The 20,562-nt window shown below is 39.9% G+C and overlaps 1 protein-coding gene across 1 annotated transcript in view; it reads right to left on the bottom strand.

Moving 5' to 3' along the window:
* Positions 1-9,130: 9,130 nt before the first annotated feature.
* Marchf11 (membrane associated ring-CH-type finger 11) overlaps positions 9,131-20,562 on the bottom strand; it is a 93,488-nt gene continuing 82,056 nt past the window's right edge. The window contains exon 4 of the mRNA XM_057790003.1: positions 9,131-9,537. Coding sequence (XP_057645986.1) covers positions 9,215-9,537 — 323 coding nt within the window. The 3' untranslated portion in view covers positions 9,131-9,214. The remainder of the gene's footprint in view (positions 9,538-20,562) is intronic.

Genomic DNA, 20,562 nt, shown 5'->3' on the forward strand with positions numbered 1-20,562 from the left:
GATCCCTAGAACCAATCAAACAGAATGAACATCAGTCATAGCTTCCAGGCTGACTGTTACTGTGCAACAAGCTGAATATCAGCCTTGAACTGATACCCCACAGTCCGACCCTCAGAACAGAAGTGAATCACTGTCCTCTTCCATGGCAGTAAGCATGCTGTGTAGATACAACTGAATAAACCAGAACTTTACTTCTTAATTAAAAACCCAGCTTTGAAACATAGCTCAATGCAAAAAAATTACAAAGCATGTATCATAGTTATGCTATTCATTGTACAATAAGAAAATAGAAGATATGGAAAACTTTCTTTTTAAATAAATATTAAAAATGTAATTTTAATTAGCATAAAATTACATCATTCCTTGTTCCATTTCATCACTGCAGCCCTTTCTAGCTACCCTATTTTAAACCCCTTTTACATCCAAGATACTCTCAAATTGATACCCTCTTTTTATTTGATAATTAATGTTACATACATGTATATAGGTGTATATGTGCATCTGTTGTATATGTTATGTAATATACACATATATGTGTTCATAGTACATAACAGCACACACAAACACATTAAAAGTACTTGGCCCCATAAGCTCATAGGCAGTGACTTTGTTGCAATGTTGCAATATGTATAACCGTGTTGGAGGAAGTGTGTCACTGTGTGGGTGAGATTTGAGGTCTTATATATGAGCTACATACAGTGTCCCAGACAACTTCCTATTGCCTTTGAGTCAAGATGTAAGACTTTGGCTCCTGTTCCAGCACCATGTATACCTGTACACCACAATGTCACACCATTATATTAATGGACTAAACTTCTGAAAATATAAGCCACCCCAATTAAATGTTTTGCTTTATAAGAGTTGCTGTGGTCACGGTGTCTCCTCACAGCAATAGAAACCCTAACTAAGATCTATTCTGCTGAGTTCATTTTTGGTGATGGTTTTAAGAATGAATACTCTTAATTGGAGAGCCAATAAGGGGACTCACCCCTGGGAGACAAGAAGCTAATTTTTTCCCAGAAATTATTAGTTGCCTATACTTCTTTGTCTAGGAGTGGGGCCACTTAAAGTTCCCTGATTCATGTTAACATGGCCATTGATAAGCCATTGTTCCAGTCTTGCTTATGCAGCCATTTCTAGGAGAGTCTAGCATATATGTGGAGAAAAGGGAAAATTTATTTGTTGTTTCTGGGATTGTAAATTGGTATGGACACTATGGAAATCAGTGTAAAGTTTCCTCAAAAAGCCAAAAATACGCCTACCATATAATCCAGATGTTTCACTCTTGGACATATACCTGAAGGACTCTAAATCTTACTACAGAGATTCCTGTTTATTAATTCCACTACCGATCTAATTAACAATAGCAAGGAAATTAAAACAGCCTAGATATCCAACTGATGAACAGGTAGTAAATTGTGGTGTATTAGTGAAATAGTAATCAGCTGTTAAGAAAAATGAAATTAACAGTTAAATAGATAGAGCTAGGAATAAGGGGATTCTGAATAAGGGGATCTAGATTGGGGAAGACAAATATCACATGTTTTCTCTCATTTGAGGGTACTAGCTTTGAATCTGCAGATACACAGTTCATTGAAGAGAATCATAGATGTCCAAGAAATTGCTAACGGATCTTGGGGTTGCCTTTAAAGGATGGTAAGGTTAAAAAAAAAAACCACAGGAATGAAAGGGGATTAATAGGACAGGTGGGGTAAAACTTGGGAGCAGAGAGGAAGGTATGCAGGGAGAAATAGATTACTCTTAAAGCCCTTCAAAAAGTCATATGGAAAGTTACCTTCTACTGCAGCAACTTCCAAAAACATGTGTGTATCAATAAGCAATCTCAACAATATGGCTGCCCAAATAAGACCCGAACAATGACAATTCCACTTGATATGCCAGTATGAATGAGAAACATATCACAGGATCCCACTCCAAGATAAAGGAATACAGGTAATTAGTGACTACTGAGAGAGGAATGGAGACTCTTCCTCTTGGGTGAAATTCCTGATTTGTTATCCAATACCAAATGGTAAGCCCTGAAACTATATGAGCAGCACTGAACTAGCTTAGTAGCCTTTGTGTGTAATATATTTATGCACACATGTATTGTATGTATAAATGTATACATATGAATGTATATCAATGTGTGTGAGTATATGTATATATGTGCAACAATAATTAAGAAAAAATCAAATTTATATGAGTTGGGGGGCATGAGATGGGTTGGAAGGAAGAGAGACACAGGAAAATTATGTAATTGCATTTACAATTAAAATAAAATCAATTTTGAAAAAGAAAAACAAAGTGCTGCTATTTGTGGCTACTGATAGCACTGGACGATATTGTGTTTAAGAATAATGAGCCACAGAATGAAAAACAACACTTTTCCTCTTCATTTTTATGAGAATGTTAGGTTAGATTTCATAGAAGTATAGAGTAGAAGATTGGTCATAGTCCTCATAGGGTAGAAGAGTAGAGGAATAGAGAGGGGAATTGGGTAAAGAGGCTCAAAGTACAGTTAGATGGAAAGAGTAAGTCTAGTGTTCTACAACATAAGAGGCTGACAATGTCTGTTAATTATTTATTATGCCATCCATAAAATACTGGAAGAGACAAGTTTCCCCACATCTATGACCAATATTTAAGGAACCATAAGTACTCAAATTCATCAGTACACACTGCAAGCATTCATCAAACTGTCACCCTACTTTTTACAAACATGTTCAATTATTATGTCAATTATCAAATTCATAAAGATAGTTGTAAAGTTTTCTATTTTCATTCTTGAGTGCTGATGGATTTTAAGGCTGTCAATTGACTTCATAAAGCTGGGATAGAAGCCAGACTTTCTGCACACCTCTGAACACAGCTAGAATTGAGTTAAGTGGCTCTAAACAGTAAACAGGGTGGAAGAGAATTAGATTTGACTCAATGACTTGAGGGCACAAAGACACCAGACATTGGAAGATGAACCACTGAGCATCATCCCAATCTTCTACTCTCATGGTGGCATTTCCATGGGCGGTGACAAAGAGCTACCGTCTTTCCTTTTTCCCCACCCCACGTCCCTAACTAAGTGCCTATTTTCTTCTGGCAGAGAGCGTGTGAAAAAGAGAACATGGCTGGAGCAGATGACTGCATTTCTGTCCTGTGGAATGTTGTAATCTCACACTTAGGATGTTTATTCTAGAAGAGCTAGTCCTTGATTATATCTGAATAGAAGCCTCTGAGGACCCATAGAACCGTCAAGTACAGCCCCAGTGACATTCACTATTACTCATAGGTCTTCCAAGCTTGTATATGTTACAGAAACAAACCCATATACTGAATTTTAGTGCTATGTTATCAAGCACATACACATGTATGCCCAGAAAATTATTGCATACAAAATAAGTGCCTCTAGCTATAACTGGAAATGTTTTAATGCTATTTTTCCCAAGCATAAAAGACTTGTATCATAAGGTCCTATAGAAGATTTTAACCTTCTTTATTGAATTCAGTTCTGACCAAGACAGAAAGAGAGCTCTAAATGATATTCTGGAATGTTTCTGGTAAAATAATAGACTGGGAGAACATTTTCATCTTGCACTTTTGTCTGTAAATTTAATTTGCTTTTATTTGGAAGGACATTGATGCAAAGTGTTCATAAACATGATTACCTGGAACAGATGTTATTGAAGTATGATTCTCCTGGGTGCAAAACAAAACCTGCAGTTAAAATTCCATTTGCTTTAATTATCTCAAATCAAAGTAAACAAGAAAGTTTAAACCTGTGAACAATGGAGGCTGCATTTTCTCCCAGGTCACTGGGAGAGTCATGTGTGTGTGTGTGCATATGTGTATCTCTCTGTGTGTATTTATTTGTGTATATGGATATGTATATATATACATAGATAATTTTGTGTATATATATGTATATAGATATTTATACATACATAGATACAGATAATAGATAGATAAATAGATAATAGATAAATAGTAGATAGATAGATAGATAGATAGATAGATAGATAGATAGATAGATAGATAGATAGTAGATAGTGTGTGCATGCATGTGTGTGTCTGTGTGCACAATTTTCTACAGGATATTGTGACACAAGTCCTTTATCTTTGGGGAAAATAGTCTTAATTATTTCCAATTACAGCTAGATATTTTATTAATTCTTTGAGAATTTCATGTGTACACATAGTATATTTTGGTCATATTCACTGGGAGTTTGTGGACAGACTTACACTAATGTATTTCTAAGTACTATGATTTTATTTCAGGTCTGAATCCCTGGAGAGTGTTTGTAAGTCTTCTCCAAGGGGAGTCTTGAATGGTTTCTTCCATGAAAAGAGCAAAACTTTTTAGCTTCTGGTAAACTTTATTTCTTGCTTCTGAAAGGATGGTTGTCATCGAGAGTTTTGTTGAGGTCATGAAGGAATGGTGATTTGTGGTGCTGATAATGGTGGTGCTAGGGGAAAAGTGGAAGGGGAGTGACAAAGAAGATGAAGATAGCCAACAAGCTCTTACAGCTGAAAGGAGTGTGCAGTAAAGATCTCTCGGTCTGGCCAGCAGATGCCTGCCCTTCAAGTCTCCCAATCAAGACATTGTGGTGATTTTACTTGGATTTAAAATCAGCACATTATTATTTCAAAGCTGTGTGTTTAAAGTCATAACCAGGTTTATCAGGGATACTTCGTTACACAGTTTAACCTACTTTGTGCAAAAGTTTATGTTTAATCAAATGTGTAGAAATACACACTTTGATGCCCTGAGGAATTCTTAGTTTGGGATATCACCTCTCACCTTGATGTTCTAGGCAATACTTTTAGTTCAATAACATCCTTTTATTTTTTTCTGCACTTCCTTTTCTTCATCAATTTATTTTTAAACTTCCAATAATCTCCTCTGAACCCTACATGCCATGTTTTATTTTTCTTGCAGATTCATTTATTAATTGCCCTCACAATGTAATCAGAACCCAGTCTGTACCTTTCCTTCTTCTAAGTGTTTTGGGAGCAACAGCAAATGAAATACAGCCCAGAGCTCATGGATGTTGTGCACTAACAATAGAACATAGTAAGGAATGGATAGACAGAGCTTGTACTCCGTGACTAATGTTCTCCAAGAAAAACAGAAAGCAGAGAGTAAGAGAATAGTGCCAGTTTTACAGAAATCTGAAAGGACCTTAGGACACAAAGCAGCAACATGGTTCCACGAGGACATATGGGAAAGAGTGCACTGGGCTTCATCTACCCAGTAATTTATAACAGGGATGTTCTTGACAGTTGAGATTCAGAACAAGCCAGAATGAGCAAGTAGAGAGCTGACAGGCTAAGGGAGAAGGTATCATCAGGAGCAGGTCCTTGAGGGACTTTGCAAGGAACAGTGAAATGGGCCCTCAGCAGAGAACATTTGAGTAGAGAGTAGTGTGCTTGGTTTACATTCTGACATGATAGGTCTGCCGCTCAGTGTACTAAGAGACTGGAAGGAAGAAGCATGCGTTGCCTCTTCCTGGTATGGGCTGTCAAGGATGCAGCTACTCTTTGGTTTGGAGGAGCATCATTCTAGTTGCTGTCTCCATAATTACACAGCAGCCTTCTGCATGCTTCCATGTGACTGACAAAGACACCGGGTGCCACTGCAGGCTGTCTTCAACTTCACTAATAAGCTGTATTGAGCCTATTTCCCACTCCAGTCGCTCTCTGATCTCCTAAAGGGTCATTGTTGGAGGAAGCAAGTCAACTTAGAATAATTGGCCTTTTTGAGCTCTTGTAACAGGTTTATTAGAGAAGATGGAGGCTTAGACCAGCAAAGGAGGTGATCTTCTGTGATTAGATCTGAGAAAAATGCTGGAAGAATGAGCTGACTGGGGGCTGGAGAGATGGCTCAGTAGTTAGGAGCATTGCCTGCTCTTTCAAAGGTCCTGAGTTCAATTCCCAGCAACCACATGGTGGCTTACAACTATCTGTAATGAGGTCTGGTGCCCTCTTCTAGACTGCAGGCATACATGCAGACAGACTATTGTATACATAATAAAAAATAAATATTTTTTTTAAAAAAAAGAGTTTTAAAAGAAGAATGAGCTGACTGAATGTAGATACAAAGAAGTGGAGTAAGGAGATCAAATTTTGGGGGTCTGAAAAACAGCAGGAGGGGTGGGAGGGAGAACTGTGATTCGAATGCAAAATGAAATTAAAAACTAAATAAATAAATTTAAAATAACATAATTCCTATTACAGAGGCAGCAGGGGCTCAGGATTTTAAAGAGAGTTTTGGTTTGGCTAGAGGGAGTATAAGGTGCCTTGTCTCTTACTGCATGTAAGAAATTTGTGCAAAGTTAAGCCAATCAAAATCCAGTATGGATGGCACAAGAAGTCATGAAGTCACACCCTAGCTGAGGAGTCACTGGTGATTGACAGCTGCTGGGAGAGGGAGTCGTTCTCTTCAGGAATGCAGCCCCTAGAGGCTGCCCATGCTCCAGTAGATGGCTCTGACATATGCACATGCAGGCAGCACTAAGTTGACTCAGTGGAATTTTTAAAAAGAACATTTGAAGGTGGGAGGTAATAGTGGTATGGGGGATGGGAAGGGACTAAAAGGGAGGGAACGGGTGAATTTGATCAAAATATTATATGCATGTATAAAATTCTCAACACTATTTAGTAACAGACTAAGAAAAGAAAAGAAAAACAGGAGATGTCACGCAGAGGATACCTAATTGACTTTCACAAAGCTCCATTATGTAGTGGTCTCTAGCTTTCCCTCCTATTGGAATTGAGGCTTTGGTGTGCACAGAAAGACCCTTGCTCTGAGCTCTCTGTCGGAAGCCTGTATAAAGAGCATCTCCCTGAAATTCTGCAGTCTTGGTTTGTCAGTCACACCATAGGCAGTCCAACTCTTTACTACTTACCCAAGAACACGGAGATCACGTCTGGAGAGAAGAGAAGCAAAAGGGACTAGGACGGGAGAAGACCGGGAGCAGAAGGAAGCTCTGCTTGGAAAGAACAGCTGCCTTCTGCTCTGCACTGTGTTTTCTGATTAGTCCACGGACTTTTCCTTTACCTGAAATTTCACTGGAATCTTTCTGTCCAAAGAACCAAAGCTTTGTTTACTCCTAACCTTTTGGGACACTTTCTTGGCCTTGATTTTACTTTTCAGCCACATCTGGTACCTCTTGAGGTCTTCTATTTAGAAGCAGTCCTCTTGGCCTTGGCATTTGTATTTTTTAGTATTTCTGCTGAGTTTGTGAAATTCTCATTCATATTCTTCCCCCATCTCTCCTCCCCCCTCCTCTCTCTCACACACACAAAGAGACAGAGAGAGACAGAGATCATCTCAGGGCACAACTTTCTGTTTTCTCTTGTGGTGTCAGAAAGGGAAAGTCACTTTGCAAACAGAAAACGTTTGCAAATAAGAGAAGTTGAAAACATGCAGAGACTGCTGGCTTGTTTTGAAAAGTGTATATAAAATGTTTTAGATTAAGGTTTACACTTTTAGAAAAGTCATATTATGAAGACTTGAGAGGGAATTACTTATTACTCTCAATCTCCCACTTGCTCCAAGTGATCCGTAGTTTTTAGGACAGTGTTGTTTAAAACAACCTTGTTAGCCTTGACTAATTAACAAGATCAATAGCAACTGTGTAGGTGTGGATTTAATGTCCAAACACCCCTGGGATCAGAACTCTCAGGGCTACTGCAAACTACAGCACTTGCTTACATGATGGTGTCTTTTTTCTTGAACTGATAAGAATTAAGCTGTGTAAAGTATCATGGTAAGATCCTAGAACTTGGCCTACTGTGACATGTCATGTGGGGGATGTGAAATAAACCAAGATCTTCTGAAAGAGCAGCAAGTGTTCTTTATTTCTGAGTCATTTTTCCATCCCCTAATGTGTGTTTTATAAATGACACATTAATTGCTACAGCACAAATAATTGTTACATTTTGGGCCAAAATCAAATTTGTTTTGTTTAACTCCTCAGGAGAGGGAAGAATATTTAGGCATCATAACAACAACAAAATGGTGTCACTAATTCTGAGATATGATGGCAGGGATTGGAAAGAACAATTGGGCTCTAATGGAGCAAAAGCAAGGGGTTGGAGAACACAGGTGGTAATGCAAAAGCAGGCACTTGATTTACTATGGTGATTCTCTCTCTCTCTCTCTCTCTCTCTCTCTCTCTCTCTCTCTCTCTCTCTCTGTGTGTGTGTGTGTGTGTGTGTTAGGACCAGTGTGAGATGAAAACTCTACCAGTGAGTTAAAAATCTAACTATTCTGCCATATATTTAGTTAGTGCAACATATAAAAATTAAATTTTATATTAAAGAAATATCAGATGACAAGCTGTAATTACTCTGAAGTGTTTGAGGAGCTTTTGTTAATGAAAAAGTCGTCTTCTATTTCATGAGACTGTGATCATCTTTCCTTTCTGGAATCATGGTTTTGATGTCTCCTGAGAAGAGGGAAAGGATACCTGGCTGTCTGGGGGATGCTCTGGTGTCTCTGTTGTTGTACATTACCTGCTCCAGTGGAAGCAGAAGACACACTCATGCCCCAGACTTGGGCTTGCAAGTCTTAGTGCTTGCTCATGCATCTTTGTGGCTTTCAGTCCCATACTCTGATGTCACCCTTGTGAGGAGCGAACCTGTCTTGCCCTGCACGCCCCATTCCCCTACACACAGTGCCCTCCCTTCTGCAACATGTCCCCTTCTTCCTAAAGTGTTCTCTGCACCTCCTCTTCTGATTTTCAAGTGACTGCTCAGGCTTGAGGAGTCAGGTTGCATGGTATACCAGGGACAACCTCTCCTGATGTCCCAAGGACAACTCTTCCACATCCCCACCCCTGCAGACTGCTGCATCTCTTAGCTCACCTAGAACTGCCATGTGTGGTGCAGGACTATAGTTGCTCATATTTTACCTCCAGGGCCTCAGTCCATCCTGCTAACAGTGTGTAGGTACTACACCAGTACCTACAAACGGGTCTTAAGAAAGCCATACATTCAAAATTGAGAGCTAACTTTAAAAAGATGTGTTAAGTCGCAAAGCAAACAGGGAGCCTCTTTTTTTCAGAAAAATGTATTTGCAATTCAAATGTTCATATAAAAAGCATAGATTTTAAAAAGTCCATGGATGTACGATTAGAAGTGCTATGGTTTTGCCATTCATTGCAATTACATTCCGAAATGTGCAGGTTCCTCTCTCTGCTGCTGCGTGTATCTGTCACACCGATGTCACTCTCATTACCACCTCCCCGGAGCCATTGTCTTCTGACCCATCTTCATGGGCCCGCATCCGATTGAATAGATGTAATAGCACATAGCCACACTGAAACCGTGGTGAGGTTAGCTGCGTTGGGTGGACCAAGTTCCTGTTCCTCAGAGCTGACAATGGTAACCACAAAGTCCTACTTGTGGAAGAGTCTCCTCGGCTGCTCTCTTCAATGTCTGTGGCTTTGTCATAATTTAATACATCCCAGTGCAAGTTGACAGCTCGCCATCGCTTGAATACTCTGTAAACTGCAGCTCCTTCATGGACAATGAGGCCTAAAATTCAAAGAAAGAAAATAACTATTGACAAAATGTTGGAAGCATTATCTTGTGTAAAGGAATTAAAAAAATAGACATATCTGTTCCCCATCATATCAGAGAACACAGCATTCTTAGGAATGGGGTAGCTACAAGCAAACTACTCCATGATAGGTAGAGGTGCTCATTATTTAGAGATAACTCAGTAACATGTGGTGAGTTTAACTGTCATTAATATAAATGTTTTTCAACATCCTAGCTCAGAGTACACAGAGAAGGATCACATTGCTTTTGATCATTGGGTTCATTTTTTAAACTTGACATTGTGCCAACCATGTATCATGCAGCACGTTATTAACTGGGATTGAATGGACCATCTAAGAGGTAGATATTAGGGTAACTACCATTTCCCTGCTCTTAAAGATGACACAACCATGGATGTCTTGAAACCATAATAAAAATGTCAAAATCACAGTGGGAGGAAATGGACGCTTCTTCCAGCAGGATTGAAGTGAAGAGCACTGAACTTTTTTCTTAGTACATATATGTGATCAACGTATAAAAATATGAAAAAGTGAGGCTGGAAGGGACAAATGAGACCAGGGGAGCTTATAAAAGTCCTTTGAATTATACTTCAAATAAAGAAATAAGGACATAGATAATCAACTGTCATTCTGAGTACTTTTGCACCTGAGTAGTTCAAATTTCCCAGATAATAGATAATTTATAAGTATTCGAACATTTATTGAAACCGTTAGGGAAACAAAGATTTGCTACCTTAACCTTGAAGAACAGAGAAGTCAAAGTCATAAATAGACTACAGAAGGCAAAGGAAGAAAAGGAGTCTTCACAGAAGGAAATGGTTGGAGTTGAAGTGACAGAAAGGGCACAAATCAGCCCAGGGACTTTAAGTTTGAAAGAATGAGGGATTGAAAGAGCTCTGATTTACCAGACACTCAGCAAGTGGGGGTTGAGAGTATGCTTGTCTCGAGAAAATTGCCGGCCCCTTTCTCTCTTTCCCCCTCTCCCTTCCTTCCTTCTTTTCTTCCTTTTGACCTTCTCTTTTCTCTTCCTTCCTCTCTCCCTCCCTTCCATACATTTATCAGTGAAAACAATGCCAAGCAGATGATAAACATATCTAGACCTTGAAAAAAGAAGTCAGACTTTTATTTGTTCACACTGTCCCCTTAGCAGAAGAAAAGTTTCTTGTATATGTGACAGCTCGCCGGGACATTTACAGGCCCACTAAAAATGTGTGTGACCTGGTACATATGCATGTCTTCAAGGCCAAGTACTTCATGTCTCAAATAGCAGGGAAAACATTCTCTGTCCATCATGAGGATAAAAGAAAATCAATGATGAAGCTCCTTTTCCTAAAGGAACGACAGAAGTTGACCCAACCAACCAGTTATTTACACGGAACAGCTGGAATTACAAGTCAAGATGACTATGTTTTAATTGGTGCTTCTATTATTAGCTTCCAGAATTAAGCACAGCCAGTGAGTTAGCCTGTCTGACTTTCTCTTTCTTCCTTAAAATGCAATTGAAATGCCAAAGTTTTACATTGAGCCAGAGAGTTTGCAGATAAATTGCAATTCCTCAATACTGAAGAACTTGGGTTTCCTCTCAGACGGTAAGTATATAAATGTAAGATATTACTATCAATTACAAAATCAATAATGAGTCTATGGATGTGAGACCTTGTTCACATTAATCAAAAAGCAATTATAGTCTAAGGTATAACACATTCAGAGTGTGTGCAGTGGTGATGAGGGTTGCAGGATGGCTTTATCACAGAAAAACACTTGTTTTTCTGACATTTTATTCCTTTTTCCACTAGCTCTCTTTGAAGGGTCAGAAGTTGGATCATTTACAAGAACATAGAGTCACTTTCTAGGAATATATTCTAGAATCCCTTCCTTGAATATAAAAACCACCCCAAAGTGCAGGAATAAGTTTTCCTGTCCCCTGGAGTACCTTCTGAGTGATGTTTAAAGAGAACCCCTTCAAAGTTCTCAGAAGACACAGTCCTTATTTCTGTCCACCTCCATAGGTTACTTATCAATTACATCAGTCATGAATCATATGTCTAGATCTTGTTTTAGTCCTCATAAGCATTCGGAGTTGCCCTTTGCCTTCTGAAACTTAAATTCCCCCAAACAGAATGAACCCCATGCTGCCTACAAGGAACCTCCCGTCTCCTCTTCAAAGTCTCTGAAGCTGTGGCAAGTGCTATTTGAGCTGGTGTCTGTGGGAAGACGTGACTACGAGGATCTTAAACTAAGGGTTAGGATTCATGCAAATCTAGCTCATTGTGCTGAAAAATCAACATTGAAGAACTCTATCAATGGTACTTTCCCACTGGTCAAAGGAATTTTTGTTCTGAACATTTCAGGCTACATAATAAAAGGCTTGAATTTATATTTCACTTTAGTCCTTAACCTTGCAGAGAAAAACAATGATAATTCCTATAAAATATAAATATTGACTATTTTAGGATATGTTTTCTATTTCATATCATAGATGCCAACAGAGTATGAGAGTTGAAGAGTGTGGTGAGTATGTAGTCTTTTTTCTTGCCAATACATTTAATTGAAAATATTATTGATATTCAAGGGGAACTTTTGTTAAGCTTAGATAGGTTTTGGTTTCATTGACATAAAAACTTTAAGTAAAATCAATCCCAAATTTCAAAGTAGTGTGTTAGCCTCAATTGTCAAGGATACAGAGCCTTAAAGGTGAAGGAGATAATCAAGGACTATGTATTCACAAGGCCACATGTCTGCCCATGTGCACACATGTTCTCTCTCACACACACACGTCATGTTTGTCTCTATCTACCTTCACACCTGAAGTATTGTAACTAACAGTGAATTGGACTAGGGGTGTGCATCAGTGGTAGAGCACTTGCCTGGGTATGCTGCACTGCCCTGGCTTCAGTGACCAACACCACACCACAGAAAGAGGAAAGGATTGTCGGGGGAGAGACTTCCAAGCTTTCTAATAAAATATAAATTATATCGGACATTAACTACAAACCCTCTGGCAAGCAAGGCAATGTGAAGTTATAACAAGGAGATGTCAGTCCTAATGGCTCTATGAGGTATAAAGTATGCCAGCAGCCTGAATTATCTGACTTCCAGAACCACAACAAATAAATGTTTGCTGTTTCAACCATCCAGTCCCTAATATTTCATTATATCATATGATCTGACTTCAATATTATAGAAAATCTATCGTCGTCTTCATTTAAAACTGAAGTAAATCAAATACTGGAGGTTGCAATTTGAGAGAAGTTACATAACTTGTTGCTATCATCAGCACCCCTGTGCTTTAGTGACATTTAATATTGCTGGGATGCTTTCTATCCTAAGACAAAATCCCTGCGGGAAATGATTTCATTGAGAGGATGGTTATCTGGTTCTCAGTTTCAGGAGTTTCTTCACTTTTAAGTCCAAATAAGTGGAGCTATGCACACATGGTGGTCCAGGGAGGGGCTTGGACTAACACCAGGTAGCGTGGTGCTACTTCTTGGTTTCTCCCACCTTCCACTAGGATCATCGAGTCATGGATTAATAGCAGATTAATTAATTAAGTAGGTAGGAGTCCACAAATCCAATCACATCCTCGGAACGTCACCTCTGAAGAGAGCACTAGGGATTAAAACTTCAGTAGAACCAGGTGGCGGTGGTGCACGCCTTAATCCCAGCACTCAGGAGGCAGAGGCAGGCGGATCTCTGACTTCGAGGCCAGCCTGGTCTGGTCTACAATAGCTAGTTCCAGGACAGGCTTTAAAAAAGCTACAGTGAAACCCTATCTCGAAACAACAACAACAACAAAAGCCTTCAGCAGAACACATGTCTTCATGGGATATTCCATAGCCCTGACAACAGACTTCAAACAGCTATGGCCCTGTCCAACCCCCTCTACTTCATGGGGGAAAAGGTCGTAGAGTCTTTTTGAAAGACAGTGTCACAAACTGTGGAGACTTTGTCTAGTTATTGGGTAAATTATTCTCATCTCAGTTTTCTCAGGATGCGCAGCCCTCTGTAGGTCTTGCTCTCCTCAATCCAAATGCCCTTGGCAAGGCTGATAAGTGTGGCAGAGATCTGGCCAAAGGAGAATTTTTGTTAAGATCCGCTAAAATTTCTAGTTTAAATTTTCCTTCGTCCCTTGCCAAGACGTCACTACCCCAGTACATGCAGGTGTACACATGTACATTTGCATGCAAGTGTATGTGGTCAAATGCTTTATGTGACAAGATCAGGCCCTGCAGAAGTCTGCAACTGTTCTCTGCAGGCACACTGTGACTGTAAGCTTGATGTTTTTGTGGAATTTTTAACTGTGGGCATGGGTGTGTCTTTGCCTGCTCTTGCAACTCACTTCTTTCTGTCCAGCTTCAGTGTGAGGGCTTTTGCCTTGTCTTGTATTTTGGTTTGTTGTGATTGGTTGTTAGAGTTCTTCGAAACATTAAAGTAGTATTTTAAAACACTGGCAGATGAATTCAAACATGTGATTCAAAACTGGATTTGTAAAAAAGCCTAAGGGGTCATTGCCCTATTTTATGACAACAGCTTTGCCTTCAGGGAAAAACAAGGATGAAGAGAAAGATCATTAGTGGCAAAAAATACAGGGAGTTGTATTTAGCCCAGGAAACTGTGTCCTTCTTCTCCACTCTCTTGTCAGCCTGTTCACCAAATACTTGGCTGAATCAAACAATTATGAACCCAGATGCTTACAAAATGACTGGGCCAGGACTAAAGTTTAAGGAACAGTATGGATTCCTCACTGTTGCTACTGAGAAAAAAGAAAGATAATGGAAAGCAAGCCATCTCTTCATCTCAAACTTTCTGCATGTCAATTCATTAATCGGTCATATTTTTATTGTTCTGATTACTTAGTAGTGAGAGACTTCCTTGATCATTCAGTCACTAACCTTGGAGCACAAACCTATCACTGGTATAGTCATAGAACGTTTCTCCAGAGCTATAATAAAATGCTGCAGGTTATAAATCCAGGGCATGGCAAACAAGAGGACATTAAGGTAATCCCTCAGCAGAATAATATTTATGTCTTCTACAATTTTAGCCAGTAATCGTTGGAAAGGATCTGTGGCTAAGGCTGTCCTCAGTGAAGTAAAGAGTCAGGCCTAATGTGTTTGTAGATAACAAAAGTAGCCATGATGTATAATTAGGAGCACAGATCAGAATTAGTTTAACCAGCTGAAAGAAATATCAGTGTTATTTATCAATGATAATGAAATATCTGGTAACAAAGCAGAAATACCCTGTAGCGTGGTTGCTAAGGACTGAAGACAGCCTGGTTGGCACAGTGGTCACTTTACGTCAGAGTGACACAGCACTGTTGTTTTATTTGTTGGGGAGGAGAAAAGGGTTCTGAGATCTAAAGATGGGATGTGACGTGGGTCATTCAAGAGCCTGGAGGTTAAATGTGAGCCTAGACACCTGGGTTAGGATGCTTGTAATGTAGAGCTTCAGACCTCAGAGCCAAAGACCTCAGAAGTCAAAGCCGGGCACTCCTGACCACCGAGTGGTCTGGCAAAAAGGGAGATTATACTACTCAAGATGTAGATGAAATAACACCCAAGGCTGAGATGAGGCCTTTTCCTAGTGAAAGTTCAACAAACACACCGGGTTCCCATTTCTTACCCAACTAACAAACTCCTACTGAAAACTCACAAAACACAATTAAAAAACCTTCAAAACTGGGATGATATATGTACTGCTTGGTTGGTTTTGAGGGGTGAGAATAATATGTTAAAACACCTAAACTGAAGATATAACTGAGTAGTTAAAAGTGTATTTATCTTTATGAATCATAATAGGCTTCTTTGTTTCTGTTGACTTTTTTTTGGTATTTCCCATAAAACATAAAAGAAATGGGAAAAATTTCCAAACATATGGGACCAGCTAAACATTACAATAATGTTTGACTCCTCTTTTATTCTATGAAACAAGCAACATACTTTATTTGAATATAATGAAATTTTTAGTTATAAATAAAAATTCTCAAACTTTGATTTCCGTAATATCCGTTCTGTTACCTAGTTAAATGGGGAACTTCAATCTGAGGGAAGGGTGAGTGTGTGTGTGTGTGTGTGTATGTTTGTGTGTGAGAGACTGGTGTGTGTATATTGATGGCATGGCATATGTATAGAGATCAGATGGCAACTTTATAGAGTTTGTTCTTTCTTTCCATCTTTTATGAGTTCCAGATATGAAACTCAACCCAGCAGGCTGACATTGCAAACAACTTTACCCACTGAGCCTCCTCTGCAAGCCAGATGAGATTCTTCATATGGATAATTTTTATTAAGAAAAACAATGGAAACAAAGGAAGGGTTTATGAGACAGGTTATCATGTTTTATACTCCCTTTACTAATACTTCTATACTTTTTATGTGATTAATTATAAATAAGTGAATAAATAAAGATATATATATATATATATGATTTTAGGAAAAATACTTTCTTATCTAAAATCAGCCCCTCCAATCTTAAAACTTACTCTTTATGCCATATTTTTATATTCTTCCATTATTATATAGACATAGCTCCCATTATTATATAGATGATAAGCTTTATAAATTATTCCAGTTTAGCACTGAAGGAGGGTTTTTTAATCAAATAGGCAATTTAATTCACAGTCACATAACTATTTTTAGACTTTCCACATAATCACTGGAGCAAGAGAATGCCAATCTTAGATCTTGTTTCTGGTCTGTGCAGCCATGGTCATGGGTTATCTGCTGTCTATATTCAGATTTCTCAACCCTAAGATGAAAATGACAACAAGGGCAGCCTCACAGTCTTCTGTGCAGGTCAAACATGAACACTGAGGTGAAGGGCTTGGGCTGGTGCATGGATCCTAGTAACTCTGACTTCAGAAATCTCCTAGGATACATTACAAAGATCTTGTCTATTTACTTGAAAGTAGCTGTAAAAACACACAAAGCTTCCACTTCTGGGCCACTCCCCTTAGCTCCTGATGACTCAAAGCAATGTTTCTCTCCTTTCAGCCTCCAGGGTCCCAGTCATCTTTGGAGGAATGGTCATGGTCCCTTGAGTGAGAAATGTATCTCAAATTAGTTCAAAGCCAGGAAGGTCTAGGCATCTGATGGGAAGGACAGTCGCGGGGTTTGGGGGGTTAGAGAGTCGACTTTTCTGTGTCCTTCTGAATGGGTCTTCTTGCAAGTTTGGCCTCATTGTCATGTGATCTAATTTCTTCTTTCTCTTTCTAAGCTGATTTATCCTTCATGACCTCATCATCTCACAGGGCCATGGAACACACTCGAGTTTCTCTAAGATCGGAACTGCTGCTTCTGAGTCTCACTTGTTTCCCAGGCACACAAAACCTAGTCTAGAAAGTACCCAGGTCACAGAATGCCTCTTTACCCTCACATAGAGCGTATAATTACAAGAGATGTGTGCTTAGATCCACTCCAAAAATGTCTACAATCACAGAACGTCTGCTTCCTATGCCTGCAGGATCTGTGGAAATGCGGGTTCTCTAGACTCAGATGCAAAATCCCCTTTCTGGGCATAGCCTGCCTCCTGAAAGCAACGTCGTCTCCACACTCCGACCTCACTGCCCAGTTCTCTACCCTACCTGCTCTCTTCACCTTGATGACCAATTTTCAGAGGCTTTGCCAATTTCATTGCTTGTTTGCAACATTTTTCTTCCTTATAAGCCAGTAAAGAGCTCAGTCCATCCTGAGGTTATTGTCTCACCTCCTAAGGTCAGATGCATGGCTAGTCTGTCCTAGAAACTCTATCACCCAAATCCCACCTTATCCCAGATACAGCACTTTATCCCTCTGAAGTGCTGCTTCCTGGGTTAAAATGTACTGTCTGGCTGTATCTTGCAGGGCTGGTAATCTCTGGCCTTGGGAGAATGTGGGATCACTCCCAGCGGTTCTTCCTATTCCTGGGATCAGCTAATCCCCCATCACACTCAACAGCCAGCCATCACATTTATTTCTCTCCCGAGATTCTTCTTCCCATATTGTGCCATCTCTGAGAAGATGTCCACTCCACGCATCTTACGGAGGGTAGAGGCTGACTCCATCAGTGGCATTCTCTCCAGCTGTGCTCACTCTCCCGTTTCATTCAGGGGAATGGTCCAGCTGTTACTGGGCATGGCACCCTTACCCCCTGGAAGCTGCTCTCGGGTCTCTGCACTCTTGAGGATTTCAGGCTGTTCCTTCCCATCTCTGGAGCTTCATTCTCTCTTCTGACTTTGAACAAACATCTCTCCTTACCAATTGTCTATAGCTAGCCCTACCATTAAAATGTGTAATCCAGTAAGCAACATCTTTCTCAAGCCCACGTCCCTTTAGGTTTGACCCATTTTTAACTGTGTCCTCTGCCGGGCAAAACTCACGAACTCAATGTTTGGAGCCCTCTTGCACCCAGCTTCATGCTGCTGCCAGCTACTCGTCTCCATGCTCCCCCATACTGCCAAACCGGCTCTGCCCTCCCTACCTGGAATGATTTCTGATTGGGCCACCTTTCCAACTCTGGCCATGCTCCTCTGCCCTTTCTATCTTCCCATATTCCTCAAGCTTCTTCTCATCCTGCCCAGATCATTTACTGTGTAGACACTGGTCTCAGAGACCACATATAAATCTCTAGCTTCAACTTCTATCTTGAGCTGCAGACGCTTAATTCCAGCCGCTTACTGGCTGCATTCCCTAGGATTCCCCAGAAATTCTGACAAAAATAAATGTTCAAGAGGAATCCATTATTTTTCTCTCCTTCAACCCTCTTTCGATGTCCTGGCCTTCAGGAACTGACAGTAGCTTCTGTGGGTCCCAGCAGAGGGGGCTCTCCCTATATCCCCAGCTGCAACGCCTCCCAGTTGGTACCACACCGATCACTGCCATCTGATTTATCTCTCTTCATTCTGGTAGTTCCCTACCAGGGCTAAGAAATCCAGAATCACCCTTTCATGACTGTCTGCCTCTACACCTATGATTACCATCGATATTTCTTCAGTATCAGGATGTTCAACCACACTGCAAAGGATTTCTTAAGGTCTTTTGAACTGCGGTCCAGAAGTCAGCCTGATTTATATATCATGCTTCAGTCCAGCTAGGGCTGTGTAGTGAAACCCAATCCTTAAGAAAAAGAAAAGGAAAGAAGGAAGGAAGGAAGGAAGGAAGGAAGGAAGGAAGGAAGGAAGGAAGGAAGGAAAGGAGCTATGAACTACTTACTATATGTATGTTTTTAGTTATGTTAGTCCCAGTAATTGCCCCATCTCTGGCCCTTTCCAACTTTCTGCTCTTCTGCGAAATTTAACTCAAGACTTTTTCTCCACATGGGTTTTACTGACCCTTTATTAACTATCTCTCCTCTTGCCAGTTCTCAGAAATTTCTCTCCCGGCACTTTCCAGGTTACAGCCAATCTTTTCTTCCTTTGAATGTCTCCCGGTAGCAAGTAGACAAAGTGGTGGGCATGTTAACATCCCTGCTTAGCAAATGCAAAGGGGCCAGATAAGGAATTTTTATTTATTTATTTAATGTACATTGTTGGTTTTGCCTGCATGCATGTCTGTGGAAGGGTGCCAGGTCCCCTGGAAGTGGAATTACAGACAGTTGTGAGCTGTCATGTGGATGCTGAGAATTGAACCCAGGTCCTCTTGAAAGAGCAATTAGTACTCTTAACCATTGATTCAACTCTCCAGCCCCAGATAGTGAATGTTTCAGACTGTGCAAACCCTCTGGTCCCTGTTGCAACTTACTATTGATAGCACACATATACATGGATGAGGCTTTGTCTCAATATAATGTTATGAGCATTAAAAGTTTCAGTTCAATATAATTTTTATGTATTGTAAAATGCAAAAAAATGTCTAATTATTCTCAAAGTCAAAAAACAGGCAATGTGTGCTGACGACTTTCTGATTCTTTGCCCTGCACTTCAGGAGAAGCACACTATAAATACATGATGCAAGCGTCATGCGTCTCAACAGGCAGCTGACGCCCCTTTGGCTCGACAGTGGAGAGACACAGCTAAGAGTGTCTTGATTTCCCATGTATGAGATGGAAGTCAATAAATAATAGCACACTTGGTCTGCTATTTGGTTAATTTGGTTAATATTTCTTCAGAAGAACTAGGTCTTTACAAGGTCATTACAATAACGGCTTTCTTGGGTTTTTCTGTTTTCTTCCTCAGGGGAGACCTATAGGGTTAATTAGTAACGAGACCATTCCAACACAGCCCGGAAAGCGTGGGTCAAAGATGAGTTCCTTTCTGTTTTAATCCCCGAGGTTCAAAACGCAACAGTATCACTAACAGCCAACTCAGATAATAATCCTTTTAGAAATTGGTAAACATCACTATGATTAAGACATAGAAAACCCTATAATTTATACCTCCAGGGAAAGAGATAATGACCTACTTCTCAAACCTTATGAAGTGTAAAAGTCTGTTTTTCTTTAACCATTTCAAACATCCCAGGGCCACTCTGCCTCTTCCCCTATCATGCACTCAAATTGCGGTTGCATTCTGCAGTATTGAAGGCTGGGGCTGGTGATTAGGGTAGACTTGGTTGCCTGATGTATCAGAGACTTTCTGAATGAAACAGTAGAAGCAGATGGGTGAGGTCTCTTAAGTAGCCAATTTGTAGTACTGAAAGAGGTGGGTACCTGATCAAATACGGTTCTAGAAAAATAAAGGAATTTTCTAGAGTCTAAAATTGCAGTGATATAAACATTCAAGAAAGGAAATACAAGCTAATCAACTGCTGTGGTTATTGTGCCTGATGGTGTTTAAGCTCCTCCATCACGTGTCTTTTGAATCATGTGACGAAGGAAGCCCAGCACCACCATCACCCGGTTGATAATTGATTTTTTAACACTTCTGTCTCCTCTGTAGATCCATTTTCCCCACAAAACACTTTAAAATGCTGTCATTTCAAAAGGCACCAGAAAATAAGAATTAAGTCTTTTCTTACTTTTTTTTTACTTTTATTTTTCTTTCTTTTTGTTTCCACATCAGGAGATCTGTTTCTACATTATG

This window comes from Chionomys nivalis, chromosome 15 (genome assembly GCF_950005125.1).
Source record: "Chionomys nivalis chromosome 15, mChiNiv1.1, whole genome shotgun sequence".
Classification (NCBI taxonomy): domain Eukaryota; kingdom Metazoa; phylum Chordata; class Mammalia; order Rodentia; family Cricetidae; genus Chionomys; species Chionomys nivalis.